Genomic DNA, 22,648 nt, shown 5'->3' with positions numbered 1-22,648 from the left:
TCCCTACTGAGTGTTCCTGGCAAGATCTATGCAAGTATACTTGAGAAACGGTTGAGAAAAATTGTGGAAGAAAAGCTTGGTGAAGAACAAGCTGGATTCAGGACAAATAGAGGCTGTCGGGATCAGATCTTCACTTTAACAAATAGTTGAGAAAGCCTGGGAATATAACAAAGATCTGTATTTAAGTTTTGTCGATTTGGAAAAGGCATATGACAAGGTGCCAAGAGAGAAGCTATTCAATATGCTGCAGTTATATGGTGTCAATGGGGCATTATATCAAGCAATACTTAGTCTTTATTTGAGTTGTAAGTCAGCAGTTACAATTGAAGGAAGTACAGGAAGATGGTTTAATGTTAAATCTGGTGTGAGACAAGGATGTACATTATCCCCTCTGTTATTCATTATCTATATGGATCACATTATGAAGGAAAGTGGTATTAAACCTGATATCAAAATTGGAGATGTTAATGTCAGCTCTTTGCTTTATGCAGATGATGTTATACTTCTAAATAAATCTGCTACAAGTCTGCAAGATTCTCTGACTAAATTGAATAGCTGTTGTAATAGATATGGTATGAAGGTCAGCAATTAAAAGACAAAGACAATGAAAATAGGCAGAATCATTGAAAATGTCAACTGTGTTGTGAATGGAGAACCCGTGGAACAAGTAAAACATTTCAGCTACTTAGGCACGATTTTTACTGAAGATGGTAAATTAAATATAGAAATAGACAACAGAATCAGCAAAGCTGGTATGGTGGGAAGTCAATTGAATAAATTCATATGGAATAAGAGAGAAATTAGTCGGAACACTAAATTAACTGTATACAAGACAGTGTTCAAACCAGTTTTAACTTATGGATCTGAGAGCTGGGTCAGAAGTAAAACACTTGACCAAAGACTCGAAACCGCAGATATGAGAGTCCTGAGAAAGATTAGAGGCGTGAACAGATGGCATCAATGGCAATATCATATTAAAAATGAGGATATTAGGAAAGAACTTGACATTGTCAGCATCCAGGAATGTGTTAGCAGAGCTAATCACTTAAATAGAATGGGAGAGGAAAGATTAGCAAAACAAGTGTTCTCTGCCAGGTTGGCAGGAAAACAACCCAGAGGAAGACCAAGATATAGGTGGATTGATACGGTGCAAAGTGCCTTAGAGGATAGAAATATAAGATCTGATAATGTTGGAGTCTTGACAAGTAACAGACTGATTTGGAGGAAAATTGTAGATAGGAAGTTAGTAATGATATAATTTTTTCATGTAGTACTGTCATATCCTGTACACCCCTTGAGGGTACATGGCAGGAATTTGATGATGATGATGATGATGATGATGAGAATACAATGGAGGTCTATAGGTTGCAAAAAATTTAGTCTACAGTTGGAAACGAGAAGGAATATGATAGAAATATACAAATTATTAAGTGGATTTTACACAACAGATGTAGAATAAATTTTCAAGGTATATAGTAGGAGGAGGGGGGAGAGAGAGAGAGAGAGACCAAGCGATTAATCCTGGAAATTGAATAATCGTGTGGTTAGCAAGAACACGAAGACTAGATTTTTTTTTTGCATGGAGAGTGCTGAATGAGCAGAATAGAACAGGTTGTCAGAGTCGATCCTGAGTGTCAGTGAATGAGCTTAAAGAGAGGTAAGACAAGCACTGTGCACATATGCTGTCCAACCACACATGCGAGAACCCTGGCTGCCACGATGCCAAGAAGAGTCAATTCGTATTCGTGTTGAAGGGGAGAAGGGAATAAGGAGTGATAATAAATCTTCACCAACACGTGAAATCACACTTTATATGTAAAATTTTCGAACTGTTGTACAGGCAAAATAGCTACCACTTTAAAATCTAGAATTTTCATAAAAGAAAAGCTAATTTTCCAACGTATAATAATAAACACTCATCATTGATTATCCTATTATTGGAATGGATTTGCCTTCTTCTGACATATAGTAATAATACAGGAATACAGGAAAACCTCGCTTAACGCAAATTCGATATGCGCAATTGAATGAAATGATACTATTTCCCGCTTTAAGCGAGTGAATCAGTTAACGTGATTTTTTTTTTACGTTATGTGAAATTTTTTGTCGTCAATGTAGCAGCCAGTGTGCAGTAGCAGTGCTGCAGGCAGTGGCCAGCAACACTTGCTGTTGACTCAAAGCTCTCATTGCAAGCACATGTGCAAACTCTGCTCTCCTGCTCAATCACTTTTCTTTCATTTTGTTTTAATTTAGATACCTAAATTTTGTTTGAATTTTGTTTATCTGATCCTGATACGGAATGAAGCTTTGAAGTCTGCAGAATTCTTGATAAAGTGATAGCTAGCTATTGCAAATTGTATGACAAAATGAAAAAGTTGGGCACTATTCAAACATCTTTACTTAATTTTTTTTGTAAAAGCGATTCAATCAAATGTTTAGACATTAAATAAAAATTTAAGCAATTGACTTTTATTAACTTTGATGATTTTATTATCTAATATAGCTTATAATTTTTTTTTTCAAATGTATGCTAACTGATGGATGAATTATAATTATTCCTATTGTTTACTGCATTCGCTTAACATGATTTCGCTTAGCGTGCATTAATTGGTGGACTAATTAATTGTGTTAAGCGAGGTTTTCCTATAATGCATCCATCATAATGATATTTTTTGATCAATCAAACTTTCAATATAATGGACTTCTACTAAACATACACATATAATACAAAACATATATAAATAATCACCAGTACATTTGTATTAGTGTTATTTGTCTTTGTTGTATTCATGCAATGATATGTAATTTGGAGCTTCTCTAAGATAGTTTTTTTTTTTTTTTTGTAGATCAGTTAGTGTATTTTTACTGATTTTATTGTATTTAGTACATTTGCTAATATATTTTAAGATAAATTATTAAATTAAGATAGTTTCGAGAATGGTAGCAAAAACCCAGCAGAACAACAGAGCAGCAGCATTGAAAGCTAAGAATATCTATAATGCAGAGAATGGAAATGAGAACCTTTATACTGATGGAATAAAATGCAGAAAATGCAACATACAAAATATACAGATTAAAAGGAATTATTCAGTAATCAACTAGGACATTAGAAAAAGAAGAAAAACATTTACAAGATTTAGGGGAAAGGAGAAATAAGGAAAACAATAAGAGGAAGGAAAGTGCAGGAATTCGTAAGTTATCAATAACAACAACAAGATAAGTCAAATAGACTATAAGAAAAAACAGTAATTTGGTAGGGTGATTCAATAATTAAATTTGTACTTGACAACAGAATCGCGACATCAAACTGGGAGAAGAAATAAAGGATGGGACAAAGGCAACAGAAAAGCAGAAAAGAAATTTGAAAGAGATGGTGGTGCTTGTCAAATCTAATGACTTAAGAAGGTTCGATGGAAAGGTGATAAAGTAAAAATGGTTAGTTAGAAATCTTGTCAGAGCTGAGACTTAGATTGAATAACTTCATCACAGGCATTTTGCATATTTGTATAGCACAAGGGCCAATGTGTCATGCAGTCCAACTGTTGTGCTTTCACATTGATTTCTTTCAATATAGTGAAAGTTCATCTATTCTACTCAACTATTTCTTCTGCATGTCACCTTCCTGACATCAGCACTGATTAAAGTCACTCATCTTTAATCATTCTTCCTCTTAATTGCTAAATAGTGAAAAAAAACTCTTTTGAATTTATTTTGGCCTGCTTTATTAGCTATCTCTCATAATCTGACTTGGCCTTTCTTATCATACTTAAGTCACTATACTTGCCTGCACTTTGTACTGCTCATGAGTATGCTGATCACCTTTTTCTTTATAATATACTTCCTTTCCATTTTTTCTTTTATAGTACTTTCACAACATTTTTTTTGTTCTTTCTTTACATGTGTAATCATTCACTTAACTCCCACTTGGTTTATCCTCCTAACTGTGAATGATATGCAGTCTGATGCTGCTTCTGTCAAACAATCCCTGACCACTTCTCATGATCTACTAACATTCTTTCCTTGTAGCTTTATAGCTATGGCACTGCTCCAAGATGACTTCTAAGTCATAATTACCAGCTTTATAGTTCAACATAAACTCTTTCTTGACAGAGAGTTCCACATATTTAACAACTTCCCAGAACAAGATTGCATGGTCACTCTCTGATTTGAGATAGCATGTCTACCTTGGTTATGAATTCATCTTCTAATGCCATTATCAGATCCAGCACTCACAAATCCCTGATCCTTTTCATGATATGCTGTTTCAGGCAATTATCCCTTAGCAACTGAATGCATTCCAGTACACTTCCATCTATATGTCCCCATAGTGGAAGTTCTCCATAATAATTTTTCTACCTGCAGTCATTGTGCTAATATGTCGATGCATGGCATCCACATCTTCCTGTTGGACCCCCCCCCCCAGGGCTATAGCTTTTGTCCTATTATTGAGGCATCTATCTCACACCAGATAGCCTCAAATGAACCATCTCCCCAGATCCAAAATCCTTTTTAATTTCTAATTTTTTTGGTTGAAGTTCTTCAGCCATCATCAACAATATCCTACCTCCTGTCATATTCTCTCTCTATCCTCCCTGATAATACAACACCTTTACATTTTGTCCCTATAACTACATCATTGTCAGTTAACCAGGTCTCATTGTTGCCCATAATCGAGGCCAAGTCGAGCAGATCAATGCCACTCCCCCCCCCCCGCCTTTATTTCTGTACTTCTGACATTCACTACATACATTTCAATATCGCTTTTGACTAGTTATCCTTGAATATGTCATTACCAGCTTATTCGAATTTGAAATCTGTCATATGTGTGTGTGTGTGCACACGCACACACACACATACACACAATAGTATCAGGGGTGGCTGCACTTACTCGACTTCATGTCCCCTCAATACTTCTAGTATCCCTGATTTTGTAGTTCCAGCCCCAAACTAAAAACACTCTCTCTTCAAACATGTGAATCCAAAACTATTTAAATGTAGTCCATCAAGAATACACAAGATCTTTCATTCATCAAATTCACTTCATGCATCAATAAACTGCAGATTATTCCTCCTCTTCTCATTGGCTCATTTGCAATCCTGGACATTCTACTCAATTCAGTCCTGTCATATCAAAGCAGTAGGCTCACAATCTTTACAGTAATTAATTCATATCTTCTCCCATTTTATATTTCTCACCTTTCAAATCATTCCTGCCAGCCAAAACAGTCAATTTTTACACTTCTCCACTTGTGCAAACTAACAGCTTCCCTAACACCCCTGATTTCTGCATCCAGGAAACAAGCTTTTGTCACTTTCTCATTAAGTACACCTCTTATCATTGAACTGCCACACAATACCTTCTCCTTATTCCCAGTTTCTTGTACTTTCATACTTTTCTCATTCACCACTTTTTTCTTTCATTCTCCCTCCTGATGTACAACATGGCAATCATGTCTACAGCTGCTCTATCTCACATTTTGTGCTGTGGAGAATGCCACATAAGCAAGCTAATTCACTCCTTACTGTTATCTCATCATCCACATTATTTTCAGCGACTTCTTTCATACTCTCATTTACATTTTGTGCACTATTACTCACTCCTTCCACATTCTCTACAACACTTTTATCATATAATATCTTTTATCTTTGATACTATCTTGCCTTACTTCATTCTCCCACTTTCCACAAGAATCACATTTCTTGCAACTCACATGAAACATTTTGATACTCTCATCTTTCATATGATAAACTCTTTGCAATGTGAGTACATTGAACACATGCTATATCATATGAAATTTCTCATGTTCAATTCAGCGAACAAGAAAACTCTAGCTGGCATTTTCCTCATGTGCATTAGTGCCATGAAAAATGCTTTTTGAACCATATTGGATATTAAAATTTGCAAACAAACATATGCTCAACTACAGTCTTATGGTGATGAGGATACCAATTTATTCTTCTTAATAAGTCAGTATTTGTTTTAAGAAACCTAGATATTATATATCTGTACTGACCTTGTTCAGATCTGGTCACCAATGTTCTGAGGAGATGAAGAAACAGTGGAGAGAATAGAAGATAGTGGTATCAGCACCATGAAATGTAAGATATGAGGAAAGATTAAGAATATTGGTAAGAAACTGTGATGATTAAATGGAAGGGAGATAATATGACAAATATACAAGCCTGATGGAAAAAACATTTGTAGGATAGAGATGGTTAAAATATTTCAGACTTATTCTTTCTCCTCCTATCTTTCAGTAAGAGGGAGAAAACAATGGGCCATCCCTGGAAGCTTAATAAGAGTGTGGTTAAAAAGAGCATGGCAGTCACATTTTCTCATCAAGAATGGTGAGTGAGTGAGTGAGTAAAAAAGGTTGCTGGTGGAAGTGGTGATTACATCTTCTATGAAGAAATTTATGGAGATATTATGAATGGTGTGTGTGAGGTGAGCTAAATGATCTTATGTGACCACTCCTTGAACTTCCTAGAAGTTTTCCTAGAACAATAAATATGCTTTGAAAATGAATTAACTGATGTATATCCAAATTTATGGTATAATATTCCATATCACTAAAGTGAGAAGGAAAGACAGTGGGTAATCAATCTTTCAAAAGAATATTTCAATCCATACAATGTGTGTGTGTGTGTGTGTGTGTGTGTGTGTGTGTGTGTGTGTGTGTGTGTGTGTGTGTGTGTGTGTGTGTGTGTGTGTGTGTGTGTGTGTGAAGGTCTATACAAAAGTTTTGTAGACTTTATTTTTTATCCCTATAGTGAATACTAAGATAATAATTTTCTGATAATTACATTAATCAATCTACCAATATTCTTAATAGTTTTCTGTTCAAATGCAATGAATCATTACTAAATTATTGTTATTATTATTATTACGGGCAACTCCAAGGAGTCCTTAGACTCATCGAGGGAGGCCCTAACATCATGTCAAGAACAACTATTCGACATTCGCACAGTATCTATCATACCTTGCCTTGAACTCATTCACAGTCATGGTACCCACAACAGACTCTGGCAGCTTATTCCACTCATTCACCACTCTCCAAGTAAAAAACCTAGCTCTAACACCCTTGCTAACCACACTCTTGCCCAGCTTCCATGTATGGCCCCTGGTCCTCCCGCCACCAGTCATATTCTCAAAAATATCTTCTGAATTAATCTTATAGAAACCCTTTAGTAATTTGAATGTCTCAATCATATCACCCCTTTTCCGCCTATCAACCAATTTCTGCAACCCATAAATCTTCAACCCGTTCTCATAAGGTTCATTCCACAGACCTGCCACCATCTTGGTCATTCATCTCTGGATCCTCTCCACCTCCTCCCCATCAAGAAGAAACCCTGGCGCCCAAATCTGGGCACTGTAGTCTAGATGGGGTCTTATCAAGGCTCGATACAGAGGAACAATAACCTGTTTTTCTCTGCTTGTTAAAGTATTTTTCACAACCAAGTGATTTGATTATCTGATTTAGCCACTTTTACGATGTGCCCCCCTAAACTTCAACTCCCTATCTACCAACACTCCCAAATCCTTGGCCTCGTCAATCTCCTGGAGTACGGTTCCACCAATGTGATATACTGCTGCTAATCTTTTCACCCCAAAATGCATAACTTTACACTTTGCCACAGTAAATTGACATCCATTCTCCTTAGCCCAGTCCTCCTGTATCTTGCAAAATTTTGACATCCTGTGCACTCACTATTTCTCTACCCAACTTTGCATCATCAGCAAACAAATGAACACTTCCTCTCAGATCCTTTCCTATATCGTTAATGAACAAATTGAAAAGTAGTGGTCCAAGAACAGAACCCTGCGGCACAGAACTAGAGTCCAAAAGACACAGGCCGTCTTTTGGACTCTACTCCTGAATAAACCACTCTCTGATATCTCTCCAACAACCACCCTATTATCCACCTCACTAATCCTATATCTATCCCCATATGCTGCAGTTTACTGATTCGAATTCCATGTGGTATCCTGTCAAAGGCGTTAGCAAGGTCCAGTAGAATCACTGACCCATTAAGAATGCTTATAACTAAAGAATGCTTATCTTTCAAAAAAATAAATTCCATTCCAATAGTACAATGTTTCATACATTAAACAGAATTTCTCTGGTATTAAAATTAAAATAAACATTTTCTGAACTGTTTTATCAGAGTCAAACCCCTCAAAAATAGCCAATCTATTTTTTTAATACTTTAACTTCATCACCTAGGATTGCCCTATTTTTTTTTTTAATTTTTTATTTATATTCTCCTTATGCTTGTTTGTGCAGATGTCCTCATTAGATTCTTTGGCAGAAAATATATCCCATTAAGATGAGGTTAACCTGCAATCTCTCTCTCTCTCACACACACACAGTCATATCACATCCCCAAAATTTTCTTTATTAATTATCATTTGTTACTTTCTGTTTACTTCTTGTCATTATAGTGCTATATCCAATATAAGTAAATACAGTCTATTAGCAAAGTCATAATAATACTTTTAGAACAATATAGTCTTTTTTATATTTCCATGTTCAGATTTTTGCAGCTGTAGCAATGATTCATGGCAAAGTTTCTAGAACAAAAACTAGTGAATCTGGTAGGAAAATAAATAATTCACTGACTATAACTAATTATTTACAAGCTAACATTTCATCAGCTCAAGCTAGCAAATTTTGTTTGCTTACTCAAATAAGCAAACTTACTTGAGCTTACTCAGTAAGCATGATATATGATGATGTATCATCATATATCATGTAAAAATTATATATATATATATATATATATATATATATATATATACACAAGTATCAAACATGGTGTATCACCTTATTAAAATACTCTAGATCAGAGACACTTGTAGAAAATTTTCTCACTTGTTTATCAAGTAAATTAGACTTGCCAAGAAAAATTATATTCTTGTTTAATCTTTTACCATGCAAACATTTGACAAAGTTTGCATGTGAAGAATCTTTGTGACTATGCTATGGTTAAATCTTGCTGGAGAAAACTCTGCCCATTTTTTTATATATATTATATAAATGGCACTTGCTCTATAGATCATCAGCAGCCACGCTACACTTGAGCAGATTAAAGATGATGTCACTGTGAATAATGACTTATTTGTGTTTGTGAACAAAACAGTCTACAAACTGTTTTTGATGGACCTTCATGTGATTTTTTTTATTTGGTTAGAACAAATGTATGTTAATGAAATGCTAAAATATGCACAGCAACATCACTTGAGGTATCACTGACATAGTTAAATACAAGCAATAAAAAGAACAACTTCTTTTCTCTCTCTCTCTCCCTTTCTCTCTCTAAGCAGTCCAAATCTTCTGGTATGTAACCTTTGCAATGCAGTCAAAAATATCTACATAAAAAATTAATTTAAAGCTAGAAAAGATAATTTAGATATACCGGATAACTATTAGTATGAAAAAAATTGACATTTTTTTAACCAGTACACAAGATATCTCGTTTAGTATCCTAATTCTTTAAATTTTAATTTTAATTATCTATTATATTTGTACATACATATATAAGCAATTTAAATATTTACAGTATAAGGCATTATTGAAAAGCAGATACCCTGTTATTATTAGATTATGATGATGATAATGATCACCATGGAGATTTCTGTGCCAGCACCAATATCGCTTTATCTTTTTATTCCTGAAACGTTTTGTTCTTACTAAAGGAGTTTTATGTACCAGCACCAGTATTACAGTTTGTTTTTAATTCTTGAAATAGTTCATTTTTAATAACTTTTTTCTTAATAGAACTTTCTTGGGCAATCAACAAGGAGTCTCATTCCTAAAACTAGAAAGTGGTGAAGCAATAAGATGTGCTGACCTAGATTTTGGAAGCTGATTATTAGAAAGTGAATCTACTGGGCATTCAGCAATGCTTGGAGCAGAAGGGGAAGGGCTTATACCAGATGGAACCACAATGGTAACACCATTACCATAATTTTCTTCATGGGTAGCAGCATCTGTTTCACAGTCAGAATCACTGTGTGCACTAAACAATTCTTCAAGGCTAACAGTAAGATTTTCAGAATCTCTATGTAAACGTCGTTGGATTAAACTTTCCATTAAATAGTAATCCTCTGCCTCTGCATCTCTCAAAATTTCAGTTTCAAGTGCAAGTGCATCATGATTTTTAACCCTGTCATTTTGTTGTACTACTTTTGGTGAATATGGATCTGTAGGAGATTTAGGAGGAAGAAGCTGATTATTCAGTGCTACATTTTCCAAGTCATCTGTAATACTAGTATACTCTCCCCTTGTTGCTCCAAGACGGGGGTGTGGAGATGGAGGAATGATTCTTATCATTGCATCTTGTTTCGGTAGCTTTACTTGGCTAATGCATGAAAGACTGCGTTCTACTTTTGATGGCCTCCTGACCTGGAGCATCTCAGGAGCTGGTTCATCTAACTGATACATGCTGAGCCGCCTCTGCAATGACCTTGCAGAAGGTGGAGGAATTTTAATCGGTGTCTCTTCAAGCGACAAAGTATTTCTGATAGCCTCAGGAGCAGCTACAGTAGTCTGTCGCATCAAACCACCTTCTAGTCGACGTTTCTGAAGTCTTCTTTGAAGCAGACTGTTGGAGGGAGGCTTGTTATGCAAATCAGGAAATGGGGACACTAAGCTATGGTGAGGGACTGCTTCATCCATGAAAGTCCCTTTCTCATTTGTACTGTTTGTCACATCAAAAATTTCATCCCCACCACTATCATTAACACCACCACTTTTGTCATTATCATCAGCAGCACCAGTGCCACCACCACCACTATCCCCCTCTTCACCACTGTTTTCTTCACTGTCATCTTCTATAACTTCTACTGTGGGTGGAATCATAGAATGACTATAATATGGAACAGTTTGTTGTAAATCTTCTTGGTTATCTTCCACATACTCTGGGCTATCAGATGTATGAAAACCATGAGACGGGTCATTCTCAATATACTGTGTAATAAATTGATGAATAACTGATAGTGAAGATGTTGTTTGTTCAATTAAATCTTCTATCTTATTTAACCTATACTGAAAACCATGAATGCATGTACTAGTTTCTCTTTCTCTTTGGTTGATATCTTCCACTCGCTGAGCCATTGTTTCCACCCTGAAAAAAATCAATGAAAACTTTTTAAAACACTAAAACCACACTTTATACATGTCAATCATAATATACAAATTAAATAAATGTTTGGAGGAAAACTGTTAAGTCAGACAGTGCCTAAAATATAAGACACCAAAAGAGTGTTCATATAAAAAAAAATTAATAATTTCAGAATAAAATATAGCTTTGTACTTAACAAAAATTTACACACATTCTTACAAAATGTATACTTAGTATCATGGTAAAACTGCATGAGTCCAAAACATAACTTCAAGAAATAGAGTGGATAGGGATATACATCAATAAACATAAAGAATGCTCACAGAAGGGGGGGGGGGAATACCATTCACTAAATTCTATTAACATTGGTAATATGATACAAAACTTTTCCAAAACCTCATGTTATAAAAATTAAGACTGTTCTTCTTTCCCTTAAAGGTAACATATGACTTGACAGTACACTATTCTTCTATTATACAATAATTATTCTATATCCATGAAAAATGCTTTCACTTTGGATAGAAAGAGACCTGTGAAATCTTGCCAGTAACAAGAGAATTTTTATAGGCTTTTTTAAAGTGTAGCCAAGTTAGTCAATCTTGAATAGAGCTGATAGGTTTACCTTCCAGAAACTCAAATTTACTGTACTGTAAAACAAGCAATCATCATGAAAACGCAAACACACACATTGACAGACACAGTATAAAAAAACTATCTCTGACACCCAAATCACAGAGTACCTTAAATATGAGACACCAAAAGAGTGCTCATTAACAAATGGTGACTCCACATTTCATGTCAGAACAGCTAGGGGAATACTGTAATGCAATATCATGTGATATTTACTTATTACAACAATAAGAAGTATCAATGTCATTCAATTTGAATACATATGGTATGAAGGACATCCAAAAATATCAAAGTAGCTGTTTTATTATCATAATTTAATGGGAGATTTTCCACTCATCTAATCAGAGATTTTAATTATAAGAGAATGTGGATTGGAAAGAAGAGATAGTGTTTAGTAACAAGGAAAGTGAATTTGATGAGTTTCTGTGGGATAACAATCTAAAGTAGAATATGATGGAAGCAACACAAAGTTTATCGGTGTAAGATTTGGAAATATCCTCCCAGGATGTGGTTCCGAATGGGATATCAACACTGCCACCCGTTGGTGAAAGTGATCATGAGGGAATGGTTTGGAAGGTAGTCAAACAGAAAAAGGTTCTTATAAAGAAAGTCTATATGTGGAACTATAAGGTGGGTAATTATCAGAAGTTCCGTAGTCAACCTAGCATCAATACATTGGATTGATGAATTGTGTAGAAAAGATGTTGACAGTGCATGGGAAATGATAAGGCAGTATCTAATGCAAGCATTGCATAACTGCATACTGAGAGTTACCCAAAAGAAGTTACAAAAGAAGTTGTTATGGAGGAAGTAAAAGAGAGTTTGCAGTGAGTAAATGCATGAAGAATATAAAGTGCAGGCCAAAAACATGACAAGCATGGTTAAAAAAAATAAAAAATAGAATATGAGAGGAGATTGGCCAGTCAGGTCAAAGTTAATCCAAGGGAATTTTTCTGCTATATGACAAGCAAGAGGAAAAACAATTATGGCAGGTTGATACTGGTGAATAGCTATGGCAGCAGAGTAACCATAACAATGATATAGTGGAATTATTTAATGAACACTTCATCAGTGTATATCACAGTGTGTGAATGATGCTGTGCATCATGTAGAAGCAAGGCAAGAATTAGAAGAATTAAAGATGAAAGAATCAGAGGTGTATCAAGTGTTCCTTGGTTTAGATGTTAATAAGGCTGTTGGAATGGATGACATATCACCACGCCCTGCCCTTGGCATGGTTATTTAATGAACATCTAGAAGTGGGGAAGGTTTGTAAGGAGTGGAAAGAAGTCAAAATAATACCTCTCCATAAGCATGGTCCTAGGACAGAAGTTATAGACCATTATTATGGACCAATTGTAGATCGTTCTGTATATCTGCAGTTGTGATCAGTGTTAGAAAAATTGGTTAGAAATAGAATACAGGATTGGGTTGATCGACATAAGATTCTCTATGACGGTCAGCATGGGTATATGAAGAGCAGGTTTTGCTTCAGCAATCTGCTTACATTTTATGATAAGGTCACGAATGTGTTGAATAACAGAATTCATATGCAGTGATATTCTTGGACTTTACAAAAGTATTTGATAGATTACATGATAAGTTGGTGTACAAGCTGCAGAGGATGGGAATAGGTAGTATAATGGTTACATGGATTGGATATATTGGCTCTCTGAACAACCAGCAAGTAGTGTGTGATGGAGCTGTGTCTGAGAAAAGGAAGGTGACCAGTGGAGTGCCTCAGGGTTCTGTTCTTGGGCCCCAAACATTTAACTTATTTGTTAATGATATTTCATGTGAATTGACTGGGGATCTTCAAATATTTGCTGATGATGCAAAGTTAGGGGCAGAATTATAACAGGTATTGATAATGTTAATTCTCTACAGGAGGATTTTAACTGACTTTTAGGTTGAACAAATGAGTGGGGTTACAGTTTTAATACTAATAAACGCAAAATGTTCTACTTTGGGATACAGAGATATAAGGCTACATACTGTATTAAAGGAGCTGTACTTGAGGAAGTGGATGAGATTCAGGATCTTGGAGTGATGGTAGACAGTGGACTGAAGTTCCAAGGGCACATGACTGCAAGTTGTATTGCTGATGTGATAAAAAGTACATTGACGTGTAGGGATAAGGAGGTGGTGGTGGTGTTTCTATAAAAGGCGTTGGTCAGCCAAATATGAACTATTGCGCTCAGATTTGGTCACCTGGTTTTCACTACGATGTTGGAAACACTAGAGAGGGTCCAAAGATGAATAACCAAAGTGATATCAGGGCTCTGGAGATATTGGTTATGAAGAGAGTTTTTTGAGAGAATGTAGATTACAGAGGTTGGTGGATAGGAGGAAATATGATAGAGACTTTCAAGTTAGTTAAGGGATTCAATAAGATTAATTCAGAAGATATTATAAAAAGAGTGGATGTTAAGATGGGAAGAACAAGAAGCCATCTCTGGAAGTTGTATAAAGATGTGGTTTGGGAATAAATAAAATGAATTTCTCAAGTTCTTGAGAGATAACTATCTCAGGCAGCATATAAAGGAGGGCACATCAGGATTGAGAGTTTTAGATCTGATCATTTCATCAAGAATGTAACTGTGAGTGGAATTTGCACTTTCCTTCAGTTGGTAACAGTGATTATAAAGTGATCACTTTATGGTTATGGCTAGCCATATGCAAACCTCTGTGAGGAAAGTATATATATGGAAGTACAAGGCTGGTGATTATGACAAGTTTAGGAGACAGCTTGAAGATATTGCATGGGATGAGAAGTTGAGCAGTAAGAAAAAAGATGCTGCTTGGAAACTGACAAAGAAATATATAACAACATGAAATGTGTGAATGTATTCCGAATGTCAAAAGGCTGAATAAGGTAAGTGTAAAATGGATGAATGAGGGACTTAAGCATGAAATCTGGAAGAAGAAGGTACTGTGGAGACAGAACAAAATGAATAATGGTAATAATCAGTTACATGAAGAGAATATCAAGAATGCTGGCTTGGTTGGCCGAGTGGTTAGCATAGCTGCTCTCCAGCCAAAAGGCTGGAAGTTGGAATCCCGCTGTGGGTATGGATGTTTGTGATTGTCTGTGAAAATACTAGTGGTGGTGGTCAGAGTAGATGGCGTTGGTGTAGATGATGAAGGTAGTTGTGGTTCATTATAGTTGGTGGATTGAGTGGTGGAGACGAAGAGTTGTGGAATAGGTGCCCTCCCTCGATAAGTCCTTGGACTCCCTGCAGGTGTCATGTAATAATAATAATAATAAAGAACGTGCCAGTAGAGTGATTCAGTAAGGACAACAAAAGTGCAATATGAGCAGAAATTGACAAATCAGACAAAGAAAAACACTAGAGGGTTTTTTAGATATGTGACAAGCAGAAGGGAGAATGATTATGGTATGATGATGTTAATGGATGAAAATGGTAGAATGGTAACCGTTCCAGAAGACATTGTTGAGGTATTCAGTGATTAATTTATAAGAATGTTTCATCCTCCTTAGAGTGAAATCATGAACAACATATCACCATATATCTTAAGGGAATGTTCCAGGGAATTGGCAGTAGCACTGGCATGCCTGTTTATTAAGTCTTACAACAGCAAGTTCCAAGAGAATGGAAAGAAGGTAAAATTGTTCCATTGCATAAAGGTGGTGATAAGGCTATAGGTAAAATTATAGACAAAATTATAATATGTCTGAAGTAGTGATGAACTATCCTATTTCTCACCTAAAGAGATTGGTGAGAAGTAGGATACAAAATCTTTCATAGAATGGGAGAGTGAGGAGAACAAGACTCCATTGCTGGAAACTGTATGAGGAGGGTGTGAGAGGAATTAGAGGCTGCCAGATGTTTGAAAGTTTTTTTTACATCCACACTTATTTATTTAGAAAGGTTCTATAAAGCATAGGTGGCAGATTCCCAGAATAATTTGCCACTATTGAAGCACATTGTTTTTAGGATAACAGTTTTTTCCCTATCAAAGTGCATGATGTGTAACCAAAGGGGTTTACGCTGGCAGTGTATTCTGCATACACTATGATAATGAATGATATTGATATTATTGATAATGGGATGACCATCATATTGTGCAACACAAATAAGGGAAGTTAGTTTTAATATCAGTTTATGGAAGCCTCCATAGCTTAGCCAGTATAAGAGAAATCCTTTGGCTGGAAAGACCTGGGTTTGATTCCCGTCTAAGACATGAAGAACCTTTATCTGGTCTCTGTCAACTAAAGGTGTCTCATATGGAAGTAGTTAATCATATTAACCAGTCTCATATGGAAGTAGAGGGTTTTTTCTCCCCAGTAACTTGGGTGTTTCATTCCTCAAACTGGTCCCATGAACACACACACACACACACACACACACACACACACACACACACACACACACACACACACACACACACACACACACACACACACACACACAGCTACATTCATAAATATACTATGGTAAGGAAGGCAATGGGAAAACACCTTGCTCATAATCATTTCCTTAGTATTCCCCACCAGCTGTATGGCTGAGATAATAGGATAGGATAGATAGTTTTTAAGTGGTATCTATTGAATGTTTTTTAAATTTTTAGATACTCCTTTAATTTAAGAAACTACAGCAATCCCTCGATTAATGCACCTAATACATTCTTTAAAACAGACGCATTAATTGAATATAATAACCTATAGGAAAATGTATAATTCATTCCTTAGATTTCTTTTTTGACCCTTAATTTTTTTTATAAAAGAATTAGGGTATGTCTCAGGGCCTAGTTAAATGAAAACCATGAAGCTGAATGACAATAAAACATATTCAGAATATAAATTTATTATTCTGCTTCTTAACAAAGAATTGAGGTAATGTAGTTTGCTGGGCATTCTGTTTCTTTTTTTCATACAACTGACGGTATGGCCCTGTTGCCTCTTCTGCAAATTTTAAACTGGGTCTCTCTTCACCAGGGTCAGTCTCTAAGCATTGCTGCTTAAAAACTTCAATTTGTATGAAAACTATTTTCAAATTGTTTCTGTGAAACCTCTTTGGGCTTGTGAGTGATTAAATTTTCTTAATATTCTTCAGGATCTTCCCGCTGTGCATCTAAATTTAGCAGGTTGGAATCACTTAACTTCTCAGAATGAGATTTAATTAACTTAGATTCATTTGAAAAGCCTCTAAAATCATTTGCACAATGTGGAAGAATGTGCTTCCAAATGGCATGCATATTGTTAGCAGTAATTTCATTCGACTTTATAACCAGGCAGAGATTTCTCTGATTTGGCTAGAAAAGTCTTGGAGGGCATTCACTTCCAAAAAAAAAAGGTCGGTTTCATCGACAATAAATATTTGTTGATCACAATACTCCCCTTCTTACACAATTTTCTTCAAAATCTCTGGATAATTTGCAGCCACCTCTTTATCTGCACTTGCAGCTTCACCTGTGATTAGAACATTATGTGGGCTATTTCTCTTTTGGCTGTCATTTGAATGAGAGCACAGCTACAACCAAAAATAAAATATTTTAACTAGTGTAAATGATTTCTAATAGCTGAATCAGCAAGGTTTATTTCTTATCCAATAATCAAGTTTTATGTTGCAAAATATTGCATACATATTTCTGTTATTAAAAAAAATTATTGTTGTGTCTGGATCACCTTCACTGCAACAGGAATTAGTCTAGAGCAGTGGTCCCCAAAGTGGTCAATATCAACCCCCAGGGGTCGATAGAAAAATATAAGCCATCACTGTACAGGTAATATTTAATTCGGTTAACTTGGATTACCTTCATCCTGAATGACAATGCAATTAAAAGTGAATCGTGGGAACAGTGACATGAAATGGACCTGTAAAATGGAGCAAGGTCATGAAAATAGTTACGGAGGCCAAAATGATGCATTTACCAATAAACAGATGTCGGTGGTTCCCTCCTGGCCGGTGCGGCAGGAGCGAGATTGCAACATGTGTGCAGTTGCTTATTTACTTATACTTACACGTATTCGATCCCAGTCTCATTTTTCTCATCGATATACGAGTGAGCATTAATGTTCTAAAATTCATCAACATACATATTATAATTCAATCGTTATTAATTCACGAACTAAACTTCTCTATGTTGAAGAGTTGAGCAGGGCTGGTAGTTATGTGCATCCTATAGAATAGGTGAGTAGGTATATTATTTAGACTTATTACTTTTGCTTACTGACTTCAATTTTAATTATTTTGTTACAACCCCAGTAACCACAATGGCAGCTTCAGATTCTAAAAAGAAATGCAGACAATATTCGTTAGAATATTTGAAACTTGGGTTTATTGCTTCATTAAGAAACGAAATGAGGCCTATGTGTCTTCTTTGTGAAAAAACTTTTGGTAACGATGCAATGGAACCAGCAAAAATGAAAGATCATCTTCAAAGACTCCATCCCGATAAGAAAGATAAAGATCTTGACTTTTTTAAAGAACTGAAAGAGAAATACACACATCGACCAATTATAAAATCATTTATGAAAGTACAAATAATTGTGCTTTCATATGTTTCAAATGTTTATTGCCGAAGCTGACAATAAACAAGGATTAACAGCCTCCTACAATATTTCTTTTAATATAACAAAAAAAGGCACACCATATACAATTGGAGAGGACATTGTTATACCCACAATCAAAGAAGTAATTGAAACCATAATGAAAAAAGTTTCTGGCTCTGTTTTAAAATGCTTACCATTGAGTGGGAGTAACGTGAAAAGATGTATTAGTGAAATGGCTGAAGATGTAGAAAAAACTGTAGTATCAGAACTCAAAAATAGTAAGTTCTCCATCCAATTTGATGATTCTACATTCGATAGTTCTTCTATTCTTATGACTTATGTAAGATATTATAGTTCCTAAGTATATAATATTTTATGTAAGATATTATATACTATCTTACATATGGCTTATGTAAGATAGAATAAAACCAAACATCAAATCATTGACGAATTTTTATTTGCAAAATATCTTGAAAGTGATGGAACAGAATGCGGTTGACAATTTTTCAGTGATTGGAGGAATATTTAAATAAGTATGATATTCCATTTACTAATATAACAGCAGTAGCCACAGATGGTGCACCTGCAATGGTGGGCCATTATCTAGGTTTCGCTGCCTTTCTGAAAGAAAAAATTCAAAGTGTACGTACTATTCACTGTGTGTTGGCAAACATATGGTGGCAAAAACTCTCAGTGAAGAACTGCATGATACTCTATGTGATAATAAATAAGCCAATATAATAATATATACTATATTATACATACAATAAACAATCTAAAAACTCACATAAGCATCTTTTTTGCTTGTCCTATTATAATTACATAATAGTAAAATAGAGGGGGGTCTATGAAAAGTCAAGAAACTCTTGAATGGGTCGACGGTCAAAGAAGTTTGGCGACCCCTGGTCTAGAGCTTGCATTGAAGTGAAATGCGATAGTTTGCCTCATCTCAATGTTCAATTACCGTTAGTTTAATTTCAAACTATTTAAATACAGTACAGTATATTATTATTATTATCCTAACCCCATGGATTCAAAGACTCATCTAGGAGGTCCCTTTATCATACACATAAATCATCATACTGTGACTTAAACCCATTCAAATTCTTTGCAGACATCACACTCTCAGGCAATGCATTCACGCCTGCCTTATACAGCTTCCGGGAATGACTTCTTGTTCTCCCCTGATCTCCCACCATTTTACAAAAAACCTCTTCAATGATAATCTTATAACATGTCGTATAACTTGTTGATACCTATCAGACAGCCAATCTCCAATCCAATGCACTAGTCTACTATCCAACCCTCATCTGATCTAGTTTGACTATCAACTTATCACGTGGTAAACTATCAAAAGTCTTTGCAAAATCTAAGTATATTGCTGTGTATCCATCTCCAATGCAGCTGTCACCTTACTGTAATAAGCAAGCAGATTACTAAAACATGACCTCCCTTTAGCAAATCCACACTGTTCACCAAAGATAATACCATTGTTGTCAACCAAATTCTGAACTGTGATTCTCTCCAACACTTTAACCACTACAATTTGATGCTTGAATTCTGCCACCTTCCTTAGGAAGCAGTATAAATTTTGCCTTCCTTCCACTCCTTTGAAACTTGACCCAATATGTGTGCTCTCAAAAATGTTATATAACAAAAATAGCATTAGAAAACATGAAATGAAAGTGACCTTCATGAAAGTGGAATGAAAGTAATAGAACTTGCTTCCAAATTTCAGTTGTCGCATTCTGAAATAACCATCGTCTTCAAGAATAAACAAAAAGTTTATTCTGTTACATTATGTTATTAGAGATCAAACTGTATTTCCAAAATATAACCTTAATTCATGACAGAGCCTATGGGAAATTAGAGTTTGATTTATGACAGCTTGCTGAACAGAATTAAGCAAGCCATTATAAATCAATGATAAAACCAATGATATGATGGGAAATAATCAGTTGTTTTACTGATGATGCAAAACTGAGGAAAGCCATAGTAAATGAAGCTGATGCAGAGATCCTGCAGTAAGACTTAAACTGACTAGCAATATTTTGTCAAAGGTAAATTAAATTTACCTTTGCTAGTTAATTAGAACTCAGTTTAATGTGGCTAAGTGTAAAATGATGCACTTTGGAAAGAAGAGATCAAAAGTTGTGTACTATATTGATGGAACCAAACTCCAAGAAACTGATGACGCCAGGAACTTTGGCGTGATTGTGAATGAGTTGAAGATTCGAGGGCAGATTGTAAAGATGACCAAAACATTACATGCTTGTTGAAAAACACACTAACAAGCAGAGATAGAGAAGTAATTATTCCCTTTTATAAGGCTTTAATAAGACCACATCTGGACCACTGCACACACACAGATATGGTCACCTGGATTCCACAGGGATGAAGAAGATGGAGATGATCCAGAGGCAAGTAACAAAGAAGCAAGTAACAATTCCATAGACCTGAAGCAATCAAAGTCTATGGAATGCTTCCTATGAAGACAGATTGAAGATCTGTGGGCTTTCAAAACTAGCTGATAGACTAAAAAAAAAAGAGATGTGACAGAAGCATATAAATTATTAAAGGAGATTTATAGGAATCACACTGAAGACTTTTTTCAGTACATGGCAGGGCAGGAAGGAAGAGAATGAGAAGTCACCCATGTAAACTGTCTAAGAATGTTGTTAGCAAGGGTGTTAAGGACTAGAGTTTTTGCTTAGAGAGTGGTGAATGAATTGCCAGAGGTTAGTGAGAGTGCTTCATCAGTGAATGAATTTAAGGACAAATATGAAAGGCATTGTGTGAATAATGGATCTCCCATGATGAGTCTTCCAACTCCATGGATAAACCTATACAATAATAACAATAATCTTAGTCTACAGCTATAATTTCAAATAAGAACAATAATAACATCCAATTTCAATTGGATGAAATATTGAAAATAATAATTAAATATTTTTAGTTATGATATCATCTCCTTAAAATACCAATATAGGAGAGCGGGGGGGGGGGGTCAGGAATGTTCCAATAAACACCTAGAACAAAAATAATAATTATAATCATTATTATTATTATTATTTAGGCCTCCAACGAGTCAAAAGACTCATCGTAGGAGGTCCCTCCTAGGAAACACAAACTCTATCATACCACTCCTTAAACTCATTGACCATTCTCACTCTCACCACTCTATCAGACAATGCATGCAAAGAAACCACTCCTCACCCTCTTGCTCACAGTTTCCTTTCGTAACTTCCGGGAATGACCCCTTGTCATCACTCCTTCTCGCTGTTCAACCAAGTGAAAGAACTCCCCAATGTCAACCCTGTAACCACCTCTCAACAGTTTAAAAGACTCAATCATATCACCTCTCCTCCTTCTATCCATCAAACTCTGCAGTCCACATTCACTCAGCTGATCCTCATAACTAACATAGTACAGTCCTGAAATTGTCTTTGTTATCCACCTTTGTACCCTTTCCATAGTTAATTTATCCCCCTTCAAATACTGGGGACCAAATCTATCTGAAAACAATATTTTAAGTGTGGTCTGATCGGGGTCGTATACAACGAAATGATAACTCTTTTATCTCTGCAGGTCAGCGTCCTTCTCATTATTGCAGCAATCCTCTGTTACCTTCACCACCTTTGCAATATATCTCCTGAATTTCAGATTTCTATCAATCATCAACCACAGATCGCTTTTCTCCCTTACTTTCTCCAGTATAGCTCCATCAATAGAGTATACAGCGTCCAATCGATGTGTCCCAAACCTCAAGACCTTATTCTGCTGCATTACACCGACATCCCCATTCATTTACCCATTTGTCTAGCTTATTCAAATCCTCTTGCAGGACTACCACATCTGCACTATTACTAATAACACTTCCCAGCTTCACATCATCTGCAAACAACTGAATATACCACTGCAATCCACTGTCAATGTCATTGATATAAAGGTTGAACAATATAGGTCCCAGTACTCAGCCCTGTGAGACTCCACTTGTAACCCTCTGTCACCATGAAATTGCCCCAGCATACACAACTCTCTGATATCTATTGGACAGCCAATCCTGAATCCAGTTGACCAACCTGACATCCACACCCATGTGCTGCAACTTGAATATCAGCTTATCATGTAGCACCCTGTCAAATGCCTTCACTAAATCCAAGAAAATGGCAGTATATGCCTTTCCCTCATCTACTGCTCTTGTAACTTTATTATAAAAGGCTAGCATATTACTAAAACAAGAGCGCTCCTTCACAAATCCATGTTGACTCTCACAGATAACATTATCCTCACTGCCCAATGTTGTATACTGTCTCTAACTAATTTCTCCAAGATCTTAACAACTACTGATGACACACAAACTGGCCTATAATT

General features: G+C 35.7%; 1 protein-coding gene across 1 annotated transcript in view; it reads right to left on the bottom strand.

Moving 5' to 3' along the window:
* Positions 1 to 10,035: 10,035 nt before the first annotated feature.
* The window catches only part of Trpm (transient receptor potential cation channel, subfamily M), a 410,993-nt gene continuing 398,380 nt past the window's right edge, over positions 10,036 to 22,648 (bottom strand). The window contains 2 exon segments of the mRNA XM_090403483.1: positions 10,036 to 10,041; positions 10,191 to 11,130. Coding sequence (XP_090259609.1) covers positions 10,036 to 10,041; positions 10,191 to 11,130 — 946 coding nt within the window.

The sequence above is a fragment of the Typopeltis vanoorti genome, chromosome 14 (genome assembly GCF_054136105.1).
Source record: "Typopeltis vanoorti isolate ZY-2024b chromosome 14, IOZ_Tvanoo_1.0, whole genome shotgun sequence".
NCBI classification, from domain to species: Eukaryota; Metazoa; Arthropoda; class Arachnida; order Uropygi; family Thelyphonidae; genus Typopeltis; species Typopeltis vanoorti.
The sequence above is the reverse complement of the archived record's forward strand: the minus strand, read 5'-3'. Positions and strand labels throughout refer to the sequence as shown.